We start from the raw sequence: 18563 nt of genomic DNA, 5'->3' as shown, positions 1-18563 counted from the left end.
GCGAAGTAATCCGTAGTCAAAATTGATGTTCCAAGAACGTCCTAAAACCGGTATGAAAACGTCAGACAGTATTTGACCCAAAGATAGGTTGTATTGGCAAACTAGATCATTATAATGACATATAATTTCCGAAATGCTGACTTTAAATGAGACTGTTGAAACTCCTGCACCATCAACATGTTTGTCAGTAGCCTGTAGTAGGATATAATGAATACTATTCAGGATTAGAAGCTTGTGGTCGATGGTGATCAGGTCTTCCAACAATCTGTTGGAATACCCATGGGCACGAATTGTACTCCTTTGATAGCTGACCTGTTTTTATATTCCTATCAAGCAGAATTTATTCACAAACTTCTTCGTGAGAAGAAAATGACTCTTCCTCTGGTCTTCAATTCGATATTTAGATATATCGATGACGTATTATCTATTACCAACAATGATTTTCATTGATGTGTCGATTTAGTATATCGCCTTCAATTCCATCTTTAGATATATCGACGACATTAACAACAATAATTTTCATTCATTTGTCGTCTCAGTATATTAAAAAGAACTCGAATTAAAACACACCACAGAGTCGTCCACTTCCTCTTCATACTTAGATATTTTATTGAAATTAGATATTAACGGCAAACTAAACACTCAACTTTATGACAAACAGGATGATTTCAACTTCTCCATCGTCAACTTCCCATATTTATGTAGCAATATTCTATTATCACCTGCATATGGTGTTCATATCTCTCAACTGATTTGATACGCAAGAGCTTGTTCTGCGTATAGTCAGTTTTTTTTTAAATTGAGGCAGGCTACTGACAAACAAGTTGATGGTTCAGGACTTCCAACAGTCTCGTTTAAAGTAAGTATTTTGCAAATTCTATGGTCGTTATAACGATCTAGTTCGTCAATACAACATATCATTGGGTCAAATGCTGTCTGACATGTTTCATACCGATTGTTAGGCCGTGCTTGGCACTTAGATTTTGACTACAGATAACTTCGTTTATCTGATCAAGATATAGGGATCACGGCGGGTATGAGCGATCGACAGGGGATGCTTACTCTTCCTGGGCACCGGATCCCACCTCTGGTATATCCAGGGGTCCGTGTTTGCCCAAGTCTCTATTTTATATTGCTTATCGGAGTTATGAGATTGATTGCTGTTCGTTATCTTCACCTTTCAAGCTTGTATAGCAGAAATTAGCACATCGATGACTACAAACCTGTTGAAGCTAAGCCAGGACAAAACGGAGTTGATCATTGTTTTTTCAAAACATAATGTGCAAAATCTCCATTACACCACCTTAAAGGTGGAGAAAACAACATATCTGTTCCATGGTGTGTACTTCGATCCTTGTCTCGCTTTTGAGTACCATGTGTCATTTTATTTTGAAGGCTTGCCACTTTCATATTAGTAATATTGGTCGAATTCGCCATATCAGACGCATGTAAAACTCTTGTCAATGCATTTGTTCCATCAAAACTTCTGTTAGGAATAAGCAAGACTACTTTGGATCGCTTGCAGAAGGTACAGAACACCACAGCCAGGCTTGTGTCGAGGACAACGACGCGGGATCATATTTCCTCAGTCTTAGTACAGCTGCGTTGGCTTCCGTGCAGTATCGTCCACAATGCAAAACCTCTCCGCGTTGGCGGGATGTGTTCCCGAATATTTACAAGAACTCATTAACATTTATTTCCCATCATGACCACTAAGATGTGTAACATCACTGAGACTCGATCACTGTGTCAAACATTCGTACACAGTCTTTTGGAGTACGCACGTTTAACTGTGTTGCAGCCAGTTTGTAGTATGACCTTCTAAAGCATGTTAAAGCTACCAAAACCAACTTTTTAAAAAGAATTGCCTTCCCTGGCTTTCAATTAATCTTTTCGTTGATTTGTAGTACTTTGCATAGTGCTCTAAACCAAACAAAACAATGAAAGGTTTAGTTATTGATCTCAATCATAATGTTTTATTTTGATAATTTTACAAATATAAGATCTTATGTCATATTGTCATTGAATTTTATTTAATTGTGTTTTATTATTGCATTCCTCTTCTTACCCTTATGAAGCTCCTTGGAGTAATTTGTTTTATATCAGGCGCTATATAAATTTTATGATCATTATCATAACTGTACCTACAGTATGATAGGTTGCTGCTTGCTCTGGAAACCTTGATCAATACAGGGAATGTGGAACTTTCATAATTACTTTAATTCTTTAGGGTTATACGAATTTTTTGATGCAATGATATTTTCATGCTGTAACTGAATAGTTAAGTTTCAGTACTCATGGCCAGAAATCTTTATTATAATAGACGGAGTGAGTTACAATTTCTACAAGTAGTAATCCTACCATGTCCTATGAACAATTCAACTATTGCTGCAGGAACGAAAATATAAGGAATTAGAGTTGTGTATTAAAATAAGTGCAATGCAATATTTCTATATAAGAAGACAACAAATGATTAACATGAATGAAAATTAACTACTGATTATTCATGTTAATACATTTGCATTATTGAATATACATATTATCGGCAAACTAGCAAGTCAACGGGATGATTTCAGCTTCTCCATCGTCAACTTCCCATATTTATGTAGCAATATATCACCTGCATATGCAAGGTGAAGATAACGAACAGTGATCAATCTCATAACTCCTATAAGCAATACAAAATAGATAGTTGGGTAAACACGAACCCCTGGACACACCAGAGGTGGGATCGGATGCCTAGGAGGAGTAAGCATCCGTTGTTGACCGGTCACACCCGCCGTGAGCCATATATCCTGATCAGGTAAACGGAGTTATCCGCAGTCAAAATCAGTGTGCCAAGAACGGCTTAACAATCGGTATGAAACACGTCAAACAGCATTTGACCCAATTCGAGGTTGTAATGACGAAGTAGATCGTTATAACGACCATAGAATTTGCGAAATGCTGACTTCAATCGAGACTGTTGAAATCCCTGTACCATCAACTTGTTTGTCAGTGCATATGGTGTTCATATCTCTCAACTGATTCGATACGCTAGAGCTTGTTCTGCATATAATCAATTTTGAAATTGAAGTAGGCTACTGACAAACAAGTTGATGATGTTAAAACTTCAACATTTTGTAATAAAGTCAGCATTTTGCAAATTATATGGTCGTTATAACGATCTAGTTCGTCAAAACAACCTATCATTGGGTCAAATGCTGTCTGACGTGTTTCATTGCCGATTGTCAAGCCATTCTTGGCACACAGATTTTGACTACGGATGACTTCGTTTACTTGGCCAAGATATAAGAATCACGGCGGATGTGACCGGTCGACAGGGGAATCTCATTTCTCTAAGGCACCTGATCCCACCGTTGGTATGTCCAGGGCCCTTATTCACAAAATATCTTACATGTACGACTAAGATCAAAATTAATGAACATTGTAAATATCTTATATTTCATTTCTTGTAGATTTCTTAATCAATATGTAAAGTGCATCCATGGTTTATAAAACTTGAATACATACTTTTGACCCTGTGATCGGTATTTGATTATCAGACAGAATTTTTTTTCGGTGTAGTCGTAAGATGTTTTGTGAATAAGGGTCCAGGGGTCTATCTTTCTCCAACTCTTTATTTATTATTGCTTATAGGAATAATGATATTGATCACTGTTCGTTATCCTCATCTATCATACAAATATACAAATTTGATATTGTCAATGACATGGTAACACTATACATACAGATGTACATATTTAATGTTGTCAATGACGTGGTGACGCTATACATGTATATCAGATTTTAATGTTGTCAATGAAGTGGTAACACTATACATACAGATATACAGATTTTGTACGAAATTTTGTTTAAGGAAATACTTCCCCAACCATGCTGTTAAAAGTACCATATTACTAGATAACAACTATGGTTTATATTATCATACAGCTGCATCGTTAGTAAGTATGCTCTGACTGATACAAATAGATTTACACAATGTTTGAAATAACATCATCGTCAATTATTTCATTACCTCCAGGGTATTTTTCTTAGAGTCTGCTTTGTTTTCTTTTAAAACATTATCTCGATGAGCAGTAGTGATTTATTCTTCAAAGGTTCATACTTTGAAACACATTAACCCCAATTCCTCTCTACAACTCGGATGTTTTCCTCTAGAATCACCTTCGTTATTTCGCTTGTTTTGCTTTATATAGATATCATCTCCAGACACCCCTTCAGCTTCCGAATAAACTGGATTAATCATGGTTAGTGGAGCATGATCTAACTTCACGTTTCTTTTCCAGTACAGGAACATCAAATACTTTCTGATAGATGTAATGATAATGAGCACCAAAAGCAAAGCAATGATGACGCTTCCGTTAATTATGATCATTTTTGAAATCATTCCTTTATTGGGTATCGGGCGATCCATACAGGTAACTGGTTCAATGGAATGAGTAAATCCAGGATGTGTGAACATAGTGGAATCATTTTCTCCGTCCAATATTGTCGTGGTGGCTAAAATGTTAAAGAAATACACACAGTAAGTCTTGAACTCTTCCTCTGTAAATTAGGATAGTATTTCTGTTTTATCCTTGTAGACATGAACGTCTCACTACAAAGACCATTAGAATGATTTCAAGGTCACCGTATGTGATCACTCTAACTACTGACTCACGGAATTCAACGACCGTCAAAACATCCTAAAACCCAGTAAGTCATTAATGCGGTCAAACCCACAGGCAAAGTTTTGGAATCTATTAGTCTGTCTGGATGAACCTATCTAACCATACATGTAAAAACACATTGTTAACAAAATTGAGGAATATATTCCGACAAGCGTCAAATTCAGTACGTCATTCAAAGTCATTCTGGAATCATTCTATAACTGAGTGTACATATGAAGAACACTGCATGTATTACAAGAGTTGAGATTTCAAATTCCATAAAATAAACTCTGTATTCACATGGCAAATGAAAGGTAAAGACAACGAACAGTGGTCAAACTCATAACTCCTATAAGCAATACAAAATAGAGAGTTGGGCAAACACGAACCCCTGGACATACCAGAGGTAGGATCAGGAGCCTAGAAGGAGTAAGTATTCCTTGTAGACTGATCACACTAGCGGTAAGCCCTATATTTTGATCAGGTAAATGGAGTTATCCGAATTCAAAATCAGCGTGCTAAGAACGGCCTAACAGTCGGTACGAAACACGTTATACAGCATGTGACCCAATGATAGGTTGTATTAGCAAGCTAGATCGTTATAAATTTGGCAATTGTGTTCTTTCAAAACCACTTATGGTAATTCATTTATTGAATTTTATAGTCCATTAGATGAATGTTTTTAATTGCTCCTCTTTCTTTCTCTCTCCCACCTACCCACCCATCTACACACATACTTTCGTTCATCATTTCCACAATTACGCTGGAGTAATTGGAGCTCCAAAATAGTATGTCCAATTGATCGAACATGTTTTATTAAGTTGAGTATCCAATACAAAAATCAATCATGCTGTTTATCGTAGAGATTACCGTATGCTACTTCAATGTAAAATATGGCTGTTATATATTTGTCATGGGTTTTCCAAATCTAAATAACATCTCCTGAGGAAGGAATGGGTTGTTTTCATTTTAAACAAAACATAGTTCTGCGTGTGGTAAAATTATTTTAGTTATACGTCTCTAATATCTAAAAGTAAACAACATCAAAAACTGAAGCATTTAGTTATCCCTTAATTGATATTGTTTGTTTTTATAGCTTTGAAATGCGAAAAAATCTTTTGATTTGTCTTTGCTTGCCATTAAATGTTCAGAAATAGGAGCCATGTATGCTGGAATAAAGAAGTTGAAGATAATGAACAATGATCAATGTTATAGATCTAATAAAGAATACAAAATGGAGAACAAGGCAAACACGGACCCCTTAAAACAATAATACGTAGTCTGTAGTTTGTAAATCAGTTGTAAAGAACGGCCCAACAAATGGTATGCAATACTATAGGCAACATTCGCCCTAGTGTTAGGTTGTACTTTCAAAGACGATAATTAAAACGACCGTAGGATTTGCAAAATGCTTTATTTAAACTGTTGACACCCTTCCATAATTTCATAAAATCCTCTTTTGGGTCACAATTGAGACATTCTTTACGTTATCTAAAGGAATATAAAAGGTTAAACATTACTCATGCTTTTCAAAAGCAAGAAGTTTTAATAAATATTTGATGATTTAGTGTAAAACTTACCTAGTGGATTTGGTTTAGTCAAATAAAATTGCACCCATTTAGTGTCGAAATTCCGTGTTCATTTTTCAGGTGTACTCAGTTATGGAAAAATTTCGCTTACAATGAAAATGTGAAGATAACAATGATGAATTTCATAAATCCAATAGAAATGCAGAATTAAGGGTAGAGAAAGCACGGATCCATGTGAACCAGAAGTGGGATCAGATGCCTAGGAGAATTACGTATCCCCTGTTGACCGGTATTACTCACCGTGACCCTTATATCTTGATCAGGTAAACGGAGTGATCCGTAGCCAAAATCAGTATGAAAGAACGGCCTAACACGCCATACAGCATTTAACCTAATCACAGGTTGTATGTGTAAAGTAGATCATGATAATGACCATAGAATTTGCAAAATGCTGAAACGAGATCAAGTAATACCATCTGTAGGTAATAATGGAATATTGCTACACAAATATTGGAAGCTGACGATGAAGTTATTTCGTTTGTCATAAGTTGAGTTGTCAGTTTACCGTTAATATTTATATTGATACAATTTCCAAATATGGAGCAGATTTGCAAGACTGTATGGTGTCTTTTATTTCGAGTTTAATCGAATAGACATATGTATGAAAATTTGTATTGTTAAATGATAGAATGTCGTTAATATATATAAATGTCGGCTTGAAGGAAACAACAAAATATTTTTTGTCTTATGTAAGAGCTTTTGAATAAATTCTGCCTCGTAGGAATACAAAAAACATATCATCTGATAAAGAGGCAGAATTTGTGCCCATGGGATTTCAACATTAGTCATTTCTAACAAAAATTCTTATTGAATACAACGAGATGAAGATCACGGCTTCCTTTAGATGGATTCGTACCAGCTTTTTCACAGCTCCTACTTTTATTCATAATTTGCTAATCGCAACGCCACTTTGCACAAAAATATTTCATATCCGCGAAAACAATTTCCTCAATGAATTAACCTGTCTGTGTGTGATTTTGATATTTAATCTGAGATATTTGTTTCTCTGGTTTTCAAGTACATAACTACTCGTCCATTATTTACGCTTATACAGTTCAGACGTAAGATATCATATTAATTAAGGAGATGTAATACATCGTCATAATGAAGGACTTCCTTTTAAAAAATGAATGAAAATGTAGATAACAGCAATTTATATATATTTCTGTTACATTCAATTGCCTAGCTGAGTAGCTCAGTAGGTTTTCATATAGCAGCTGAACTGTAGATTGTGGGTCCGAGTTCAGCAAAGGTTTTTTTTTTCAAATTACTTTTTACATAAACTGCATTGTTTGACTAAATCAACTAAATTTGAAAATTTTCAAAATATTGTACATATGTTTCACTTTTCATCCATACCAAATTTCTCTCGTGTAGTATTCCTCCTTAAGATGAACTTTACCAAAAAAGAAGAACAGGATTCCTGTAATGGGTGATATTTTGTTCATAGATTGTAACCATTGGGTAAATTGTACTGTCTTAAACTCAAACGATATTATATAGAATGCACAGGGACTTCACAGGGAAGTTCTACAGGATTTTATTTTAAAAAAGAAATAGATATAAATTACGACAAACAGTGCACAACGTCGAGATCTGTATCACTCATGTTAGAATCATGAGGTTTTGACTCATTTACATCATCTGAACATGATTTGTGACTTTTGTCTATATTCATTGTATCTTGATACTCCTCCAATTGGTCAGATTTATCTGAGCTACCCCCGTCCTGATCACTATTTGCAGGATCGGACGCATGTATCATAGGTTGTATAATTTCTATATAAGAGTGAGTCGGTCTTCGTGATTCTGGTTCTATATATCCTCCATTATTTTCATTTGAGGTACTATTTTCATTGTCAACTCCGTGATAATGGGAATAGGCTGACTTTCCTTCCTTATCTATTTTAGATCCGATTTCTTGATACTTGGTACTTCTTGATCGTGTTAACTCCTCCATTATGATATTGTAACGGTTGCCCGACACATCGCCATGATCAACCATAGTGCCATCAAAGTTAATTTCCTGGTATTCGTCCTCTTCATTTTCCTTCTTTACAAAAATCGATTCAATTTCATTTTTCGGATTGTTTTTATGCGTGTGTATAACGCACAATCTCCTCAATACTGCAAGAAGTATTAGAAGTAGGAGAAATATGATGACCCCTGCGACTATCATTACTATATACAGGTTATTAGTCTGTTCCTTTAATACTACATTCGGTGGCTGTGTGAATTCTCTTGTGAATACTGTTGGCAAAACTTTTACAGTTGTAGAGACTAAAGTTTCAACCGATTTCGATAATGACGATGACACAGTAGAGGGAATATTAGTTGTTTCTATTTCAGTTGTTGTTACTGAAAATATAAGTCTATTTATGAAGCTTTTTGTATCAATTATGAATCAGGTGTATTGAATCATGAATATAAAGTTAAGGATGGATTCTTCTTATATGTATAGAACACGTGGAGACGTGACATTTTTCATGTAAAAACTATTGAATACATACATGCATGCTTTAGACCCAAAAAATGAATGTTTAGGTTCTTGCTTTTATTTCGTGGATAGTTCAAGGTCACAATCTAATGATACCCGATGACCTTTATATTCCATTTCAGTGCACTGTTGTGTCTACCAAAGGTTAATTTCAATTGTTCCTCATTTCCATCATACACAGCATGTTTAAGAATATTTTTGTCTTTCTACAAAGCAGATTTACTAATCCAATTTCCCCTGAAAATATTTAAGCTTAAATTTGCACATTGATTGTTATTTCTGCAACACTGATTGAGTTTAGACTTTTGTCATGTGATAACATTGATACAATAGCGTACATAATGGCTTGGAATTTAGTAGGAGTATCGGAACTTATGAGAAATTGTCCCATGATGAATTACAAGTACAAAATATCGTAAACAAATTTCTATATTCGTCTGATTTTCCAAATTTAGATGTATTCCAATAGGAAATGGGACTGAATATCTCTTGTCAATACGATTTTTTTCCAGTGGTACCAAAGGTTATTTTCTTTTTTGATTGAGGAAGGAAAGTGACACTTTACTATTCCGTCGATTACACTGCAAATAGCCTGTTAGGACAATGATATGGTCCCATGTTATATTTCTTAATTGAAGAAAACGTATTCACAAACAGATCTATATATTTTCATGCTTCCGAATTTTGGCAAGAAACTATCTTTAGATAGGTAGAAATAAATCACTTTGAGACCTATAACTCTTGCTATGTTATTATTTTAATCCCACTGTGTAGTTATCGTTAACAGGTTCATATAGATGTTAGTATTTCTGACAAATATTGTCATCTTATTCCAAGTTTATTTTATATATAAATGATAGACGTTAATGGTCGTGGTCGTTATAATGATACAACATGTAAATAGCTCAGATGCTGTAGAATGCGTTTCAATCCAACTATTAAGCCGTTCTGTACATACTGATTTTAATTACAGATAACTCCGTTTACCTGATCAACATATAGAGCTCACAGCGAATGTGATCGGTCAACAGAAGAATGCTTACCCATCCTAGATTTAAAGTCGCAACTCTTAAATATTATTACACAGTTATTACTAGAAATGAATGAACTTAAACTTTTCTGAGGCTTCATATTCAACATTTTTTTAAAACAAAAGGTTTTGTATTTGGAGTGAATGATCTTTCAATAAACTGGAAAATTCCAGTATGTAAAGTTGGTCGTAGGTCGTAAGTTCTTTTGTAAAACCTGCCCCAGATCCCAACTGGTCCATGTTCCCCTGCTCTAAATTTCGTATTTTATAGGGTTAATCGGATTGATCACCGTTCGTTATCGTCATGTTTTGTTTTTTGTTGTTTTTTTGTTAATTTTTTTATCACTTTGTACGTTTTATTTTTATAAAGCTAGGATAATCTTTGCTTACATTTGAGAATTTAAGGTATATGTAACAGTGTCCTATTCTACATAGCAATTTCTGACGACATACGTCTTTCTAAACATAATAGAACTCCTTTACCGAAAAGAATATTGAATCATAGTTCTATATTGTAAATGGTAGATAGCTATAACATCAACGGGTTTTTTTTTTCTTCAAGATTTTATAAACACTGCTAGAAAGATAAGTTATCAAACATTTCTATAGGCTTATGTAGTTGTTACTGTTGTTTCAATAGGCTCATGTAGTTGTTACTGTTGTTTTAGTTGTTGTTTTTTCTACAAAAAAAGTTAAAATGGCAAAGGTTTTTTTTCATAATTGTAGAATGATGAACTGTTTAGTATGTTACATCAAAGTAGCAAAACTTTTTCGATTGTAACTTTTTTGCATCGAACTGTGTTTTATCATTTTGAAAACTCAAGAAGCAAATTCTTCAATGCACTAGATTATAGTTTATCGTGGTGTTTTGGCTACGGTGTTATTCACCAGCTATTAAATATACATGTAGTATACATAATTACATTTATATCTCTCTTACTGTTTAATTTGAAGTTCAAGTAAACTCGATGTGTGACACAGAACTATCATATATCAAGCCTATCTATAGTATTTAAACGCTACACAAAACAGAACTTTGAGATTAGAGGTAGATTTGGTATATGTTCATATGAAGCAGAATTTATTCAAAAACTTCTACGCGAGAATAAAAAATATCTTGCTGTGGCATTCAATTCGACATTTAGATATATCGACGACGTTTTGTCTATTAACAATAGTAACTTTCTTTCATATGTCGATTTGATATATCCCTGTGAGCTCGAAACAAAAGACACCACAGAGTCGTCCACTTCTGCTTCATACTTAGATACTTTATTGAAAGTAGACATTAACGGCAAACTGACAACTCAACTGTATGACAAACGGGATGATTTCAGCTTCTCCATCGTCAACTTCCCATATTTATGTAGCAATATTCCATTATTACCTGCATATGGTGTTTATATCTCTCAACTGATTCGATATGCAAGAGCTTGTTCTGCGTATGGTCAGTTTTTAAATCTAGGCAAGCTACTGACAAACAAGTTGATGGTACAGGGGTTTCAACAATCTCGATTGAAGTCATAATTTTGCAAATTGTATGGCCGTTATAACGATCTAGTTCGTCAATACAATCTATCATTGGGTCAAATGTTGTCTGACGTGTTTCATACCGATTGTTAAGCCGTTCTTGGCCCACTGATTTTGACTACGGATAACTCCGTTTACCTGATCAGGATATAGGGCTGACGGCGGATGTGACCGGTTGACAGGGGATACTTACTCCTCCTAGGCACCTGATCCCACCCCTGGTGTGTCCAGGGGTCCGTGTTTGCCCAACTATCTATTTTGTATTACTTATAGGAGTTATGAAACTAATCACTGTTCATTATCTTCGCCTTTCATAGCGTACATCGTCATCATCATTTCCAGGTAGTAGCGCGTGCATGAAGAGGACGACGAGTTGGGCATTGCGTTCACGTGTCTATAGTTCTATATGTCTATTGTTCAATTTTTAGTCACAACGTTAGTTCCAGTCTGTGTCTTGTTGTTATGTAAAGCAAGGTTATAGTTAGGCCTCTTTTAAAATCGCTCTGGGGATCTTCAACAACTCTGTCCTTTCCATCAACCGGTGTTCATCGTTCGCAAACGTTTGAATATTTTCATTTTCTATTTTAAACAGGACATGCCATTTTGGATATGATGAGTGCTGGACATCAGTATCGCATAAATTTGATTCCACGTAGTTTAACGTTCTGACCGAATAGCTAAATTCCTATGATTTTGGTTCCAAATTATAATTTAGGTTCCGGTCTGCGTTAGTTTGATTCAGGCAATAATTTTGGGTTTGGATACACACTTATCCTTTATATGATTACAAACATCAGTTATGGTTCTGTTTCTTACTTTCTTACATCGGGTGATCCAAATGGGAAAGAGTCGGATTCTACGTCTAATTCTGTGTTTTCAAAAGTCAAAAATTGTCAGAGCAATGAGCTTTTTTATTGTTTTGTCACTGAGGTTAGAATCCAAATATTCCAATCCAATGGACGATACATCTTGTTATTTTGTTTTGGTAAACTAGAGGTGTGAAACTTGTTTACATAGACAGAAAACTGGGAAAGTTAAAGAGATACATCAAAAATAGATATTATTTCAGATTGCTTTTCGGAATAACACTTCCAAAGACAATAAATATTTCAACATTCAAAATGTAAACACCGATAAACTGTTGAGTATAAAAAGAACAGGAGTGCGCTGTTTTGGTTTTAACTAATGTACATTGAAAACGTTACAGTGCTTAATTGTTCACGAAGCAGTTTGTTACAAAATTATTAATTATTAGAACTAACTATATAAAAACATTTTACGATTTTGACGAGTCAAACTGTTGCAGTCTTAAAGATTCAAAATTAATAATCAAGATTGATATATACCTTAATTTTTCCCTATATAAAACTAATACAATCTAAAACGAACATTTCAACTGTTAAATCAACTCTCACACTCGTGGTCTATTGACCGTTCAATAGTTTTCGAACTATTGACCGGGCAATAGTCTGCTCTATTTCTATTGGCTACGCAAGTGACGTGATTCTCGGTCTGCTGCTTTTACGTAATGGCGAGGTTTACTAAATTTGGTGATGATGAGATACAGACTCTATTAGATGAAACGGAAAGCAGCAATACGAAAAATGTTATCAACGTTGCGAAAAATATTTTTGAACAATGTATCAACGAAATGCTTCAACGGAATTACGATGATATACAAGATATATCTGCCGAAGAAACGGCTCTTGTTTTGAAAAAATGTTATTAATTGTAACGTCAGAAATCGCAATGGAGAACCTTATGCTAAGAAAACAATGATTTCTCCCAGGTACGTTTTACAGAAAACATTTTAAAAAACGCACCAATTTGACATTGTAAATGATGACAGATTAAGGAGGCCAATAAAAATTTTCATGCTTATTTGAAAAAGCTGAAAATGGATGGGGGGGGGGTGAAAGCAAGCATAAGGAAATTATTTCCGTGGAAGATATCAAAAAATTGTATTCAACTGATACTTTATCGACTAAAGACCCTAAATCTCTGCAATTTAAGGTGTTTTTTGAACTGATGATGTTTTTTGTGTAACCGCGGAAGGGAAAACCTTCGTAATATGACCAAAGACGATTTTGTAGTAAACATTGATGCTAGTGGGAGGAGATATGTAGTAAATGTGAAACCAAGGCTCACTAAAAATCACCAGAGTGGAACAGATGATGTGGATGATGGGGGCGGTAGGATGTACGAAAAACCAGGTAAGAAACTAGTAAAAATTGATATGAACCAGTGTTATACTTAGGGCCATTTCAACACGTTTCACAGGGGATTGACGTCAGCCTGTCTATTTCATTGTCAGCCATAAAATAGAAATTAACAATATTTTTTCCAGATATTTATTGTGGCATGTATACTTCTTTTGTTGCACACTTGAAACCAATATCAATTTATTTTAGTGATCGAGATAGTTATATCATTCAGAAGGTTTTCCGTCTTGTCTTAATCTTATTTTCATAAACTTAATAATCATAGAGAGGTAAAAAAAAAAAATGAAAGACTGATTTTAGTTCAATTCTATTCTAGGAACCCCACACTACCCTGTTCTAAGCTTCGAGAAATACCTGACGAAATTAAATTCAGGTTGTCATTTCTTATGGCAACGGACCAAGAGTTTTCAAGCTGAAAGTGAGGATCCATCGATTTGTTATGACAACATGGTTCTGTGCAAGAACTCCCTCGAACAAATGATGCAGATTATAAGTAAACAAATGGGTTTTTCTAAACTGTACAATAATCACTGCATTAAGGCTACCTGCATAACTCTTCTGGATGAAAGTGGGTAAAAAGGGAGGCATATTATGACTGTCTTAAACATAAATGGGAAACAAGTTTAAAACATTACATCTCAAAAGCACGGGAGAAAAAGAAACGCGAAATGTCTAACGCATTGGCAGAACAAGTAATCCCACAGACAGCACCAGCTCCAGAAGTGATCACTGCTACAAGCTCTGATAATGTGAATTTAGAAAATGTTGACTTTCTAGAAATAGATAATCGGGGATTAAACAATATGATGGTGTCTGTGCTTGAACAGAATTCAACAGTTGCACAGTCTAACATTGCTGAACCTCAATAACCAAATCACATCCGTTTCGAAAGAAAATGTTTGTCCAAAATACAGTTTTAATAACTGTTCAGTCGTTATTAATGACTATGGTGGAAAAACCTTTCAGTTAAAAAGCTAATGATTACCAACACGCCCTGAAATTTCAACCCAAGAATAGTATCAGCTTCTGTAGGTTTTGTTCACGTGGAACCTTGTTGTTATATTGTTAAAATTCATGAATAATAAACGTTAATTGATTTATTTATATATTTTTATCTTTCATGCTTCGGTAAGTATATTGGGTATGTTTTCCGTTAAACTTGTGGATACGTTGATAAACGTACATAATCAACAAACCATGTGTTAGTAAAAACAGCCTTAAACATTAAGGTGTATAACAAAACAGTTATAGACTGGGTCATCGGACAATAGCTGTTTTGTTTGACCCTCGAACGAATCTGTTGCCCTCAGCCTATGGCTTCGGGCAACAGATCCGTCCTCGGGTCAAACAAAACAGCTGTTGTCCTCGAACCCAGTCAAGAACTGTTTACTGCTGTCTCAAAACAGCAGTCATACACTTTTAATCACCCATTTTTGGACATCCGTAAGTGTAGTGGCAAAGCTCCTTTGGACAGTCCACACATTTTTGCCCACAGGAATCCCCATAAGTTCCAGGTGAACAGTGACCAGTGCAGTTAATTCCAAAGGTTCCAGTGTGACAGGCTGTTAAATATATACAGACATATGTTCCTTCATATGAATATCATAAATAAGGATCTAGTTTGCCAATACAACCTATCGTTGGGTCAAATGCTATCTGACGTGTTTCATGCCGATTGTTAGACCGTTTTTGGCACATTGATTTTGACTACGGATGTAGATATAGGGCTCACGGCGGGTGTGACCGGTCGACAGGGGATGCTTACTCCTTTTAGGCACCTGAACCCACCTTTGGTGTGTCCAGGGGTCCGTGTTTGCCCAACTATTTATTTTGAATTGCTTATAGGAGTTATGATATTGATCTTTGTTGGTTATCTTCACCTTTATAGGAGTTATGAGATTGATCTTTGTTCGTTATCTTCACCTTTATAGGAGTTATGAGATTGATCTTTGTTCGTTATCTTCACCTTTCATACTTCAATATTAGTTACTGGGGCTGTATTTCTATCCTAATTTTTTTTAAGTTAGTGCAAACAAATATAAACAGTCAAATGCTGGCATTGTTTTCTTGCTGTAGATTAAGGTAAGTATGATTGGTGAAACATAGTTATTCTTATTGTTATTGGTGTTGTTGTTATTGGTGTTGTAATTATTGTTATTGTTATTGGTATTGTTGTTATTGGTGTTGTAATTATTGTTATTGTTATTGGTGTTGTAATTATTGTCATTGTTATTGGTGTTGTAATTATTGTCATTGTTATTGGGGTTGTTGTCATTAGTGGTGTAATTATTGTTAATGGTGTTGCTGTTATTGGTGTTGTAATTCTTGTTATTGTTGCTGTTATTGGTGTTGTAATTATTGTTATTATTGTTATTGTTATTGGTGTTGTTATTATTCTTGCTGTTATTGGTGCTGTAATTATTGTTATTGTTAATGGTATTGTTGTTATTGGTGTTGTAATTATTGTTATTATTGTTATTGGTGTTGTAATTATTATTATTGTTATTGGTGTTGTTGTTATTGGTGGTGTAATTATTGTTATTGGTGTTGTTGTTATTGGTGGTGTAATTATTGTTATTGGTGTTGTTGTTAATGGTGTTTTAATTATTGTTATTGATATTGGTGTTGTTATTATTTTGGCTGTTATTGGTGTTGTAATTATTGTTATTATTGTTATTGTTATTGGTGTTGTTGGTATTGATGTTGTTCTTATTATTATTGTTATTGATGTTGTTGTCATTGGTGTTGTAATTATTGTTGTTGTTATTGGTTTTGTAATTGTTATCATTGTTATTGGTGTTGTAATTATTCTTATTGGTGTTCTTGTTTTTGGTGTTCTAATTATTGTAATTATTGCTGTTATTGGTGTTGGTGTAGTTTTTGTTGTTGTTATTACTGTTATTATTATAATTGTTTTTATTAGTGTTGTTATTATTGTGTTATCATTTTACTGTTGTTTTATTAATGTTCATTTAATGTTTTGGTTGTTATTGGTTTTGTTATTGCTGTTGTTATTATTGCTGGTTTTGTTGTTATTACTGTTGTTTTATTACTGTCGTTGTTATTGTTGTTGTTATCATTACTGCCATTGTTGTCGTTGATTTTATTGTTATTGTTGTGGTTGTTATTAATGATGTTATTGTGTATTACTTACGGTGGCAACTCTTGTTTCGTAGGAAATAATTTACACAGCAGTCGAGTCCTTCAATATATGTCTTGCTGTACAAGAAAACAGACATAGTCCTCGGTCAATTATTTGTAATTAGAAACACAACTGATAAAGCGAAATTGTCTCCATTTTGAAACCCAGTGCAATGGACAGAAGAAGATATAGGCAATACTTCATACATAGATTAAAATGAGTGAAAGATGAGTTAAAGATTGTTAGAATACAGATGAAGACTTGCATAATTTGAAAATCAATATTGATTTGACATGTTTGAATTAATGTGTAGGATGTACTCTAATTTGACCTTTGTGAAGAAATCAAGTTTTGAAAATGCCCCGGTTCCGTATATCTGCTGGTCATTTAACTATTGAAATACGAATCAGAGACAGAGCTTTAGATATGTATCCTATACAATGTATTTACTATCTAAATACTTGATGCTTCTGAATTAAAAATCACAAAACTTCCCAAAGTTCTAGTTACTTGGTTGCCTTTAAGCTACCACAAGAATCTACTTATCATAATATCTGTAAGATATTATAAATAAGACGTGCTTACCTGCTGCATGTTTTCTCTCCCATTATGACTGCTTATTGAAAAATAAAATGTACAGTTTTGACTGTTTACCATACTAACAAGGAAGGAGTTTTATCCAGTGGAAAAGAGATGTATGGTAATCCTTCAAGGAAACATTTTCATGAAAGTGTAGCATATTAGGATATACATGTATAGATTAATAATAGATACGTAGACATACAGCGAAGAGAGAGAGAGAGAGAGAGAGAGAGAGAGAGAGAGAGAGAGAGAGAGAGAGAGAGAGAGAGAGATAAAGCACTAAAATAATCACCACGAATATGTTGATATTTTTGGAACGATCTGTCCCTTCCTTCTATAAATTATTTATTCTTAATACATAGTTAAAATAGAATCTCTCTGGGTACGAGTTACCTTTACTATTTGTTAACGTAGTAGGGTTACATGTAACTCGTTCCACTTCAGATTAATTAAGTCTACTTTTATCATTTTGGATCACCTCTTTGGACGAATAAAACATGTCATAATTCGCTCCACTTTTAACATTGATTGGCAAGTAGATTAGTGTAGTTGTATTGCTAGATGTATTTATATATAGTTTTTGCTTTTATTATCTGTTGATATTGGCCACATTATGTAATTATTTTCGTTTGTCCTGACGGGTCGTCCCCAAAATTTGACAATCTGGTTGTTCGTGTCATGGGTCATTTTAGTGCTTTGTATAATTTTTTGTATTTGACGTTGTATCCATGTTGTGGATCCGACACCTTTAGGTATCGGGTGTTGTTGGAACTTAGTGCTTTTATATGTATATAGTCTAAACACTTTGTTGAAATATTTTGACCGTGTTACCAATCTTCTTCAGTCGTAAAGAGCCTGGGTATTCGGGTGGCTTAGTGGTTAACACACTTTCTTCTCATCACTGCAACCCGAGTTTGATCCCCAGGATCAGCATTGGTTAATTGTGAATGGGCATTGTGGTCGCACATTTGCCCAATTTTTCTACCTGTGCGTTTTGTCTTGGGTATGAGAAGGGTTCACACCTGAAGAAAATTAGATCTTAACCTATAATCCTGGGCATTGAGGCCATGCTGGCCATAATGAGATATCTAATTATTGTATAAACACTCCATGACAACCGAATACCATTATTTTCAGACATTTTTATTCCCTCATTTTCAAGCTTTGAAGTTTGAATAAACAATGTAATTCAAATACTTGACTTTTTCCGGAGTGTTCAAAAATGTATTCAAATACAGCTAATTACAATTACATTTTTCAGTTATATCATCTTTGATGTGATGTTATATCAATGCTAGTTGAAATATTAAAACCTTTAT

General features: G+C 34.4%; 1 protein-coding gene across 2 annotated transcripts; it reads right to left on the bottom strand.

The window, feature by feature from the left end:
- Positions 1-3672: 3672 nt before the first annotated feature.
- LOC125680950 (uncharacterized) lies at positions 3673-17355 on the bottom strand. Of its 2 annotated transcripts, none has more exons than XM_048920804.2 (4): positions 17248-17355; positions 16675-16739; positions 14948-15082; positions 3673-4503 (listed from the first exon to the last, which is right to left on the bottom strand). In XM_048920804.2, the coding sequence occupies exons 1-4, from the start codon at positions 17268-17270 to the stop codon at positions 4103-4105; spliced, it is 624 nt and encodes a 207-aa protein (XP_048776761.2). In that variant the 5' UTR covers positions 17271-17355; the 3' UTR covers positions 3673-4102. The 2 variants fall into 2 exon arrangements, with proteins under 2 accessions (XP_048776761.2, XP_048776760.2); XM_048920803.2 differs by lacking the exon at positions 3673-4503 and adding an exon at positions 7766-8599.
- Between the last annotated feature and the right edge of the window lie 1208 nt (positions 17356-18563).

Source organism: Ostrea edulis, chromosome 2 (genome assembly GCF_947568905.1).
Source record: "Ostrea edulis chromosome 2, xbOstEdul1.1, whole genome shotgun sequence".
NCBI lineage: Eukaryota > Metazoa > Mollusca > Bivalvia > Ostreida > Ostreidae > Ostrea > Ostrea edulis.
This window is presented reverse-complemented; position numbering and strand designations above follow the sequence as displayed.

Excerpts from the sequence above, each read along its gene's own strand:
- LOC125680950 (XM_048920803.2), bottom strand. The coding sequence starts at position 17,270 with ATGGGAGAGAAAACATGCAGCAG. Across the intron at positions 15,083-16,674 it reads ACGAAACAAGAGTTGCCACC|CCTGTCACACTGGAACCTTT; the intron begins GTAAGTAATACA and ends TATATTTAACAG. Across the intron at positions 8,600-14,947 it reads TTACGGATGTCCAAAAATGG|TAACAACAACTGAAATAGAA; the intron begins GTGATTAAAAGT and ends TTATATTTTCAG.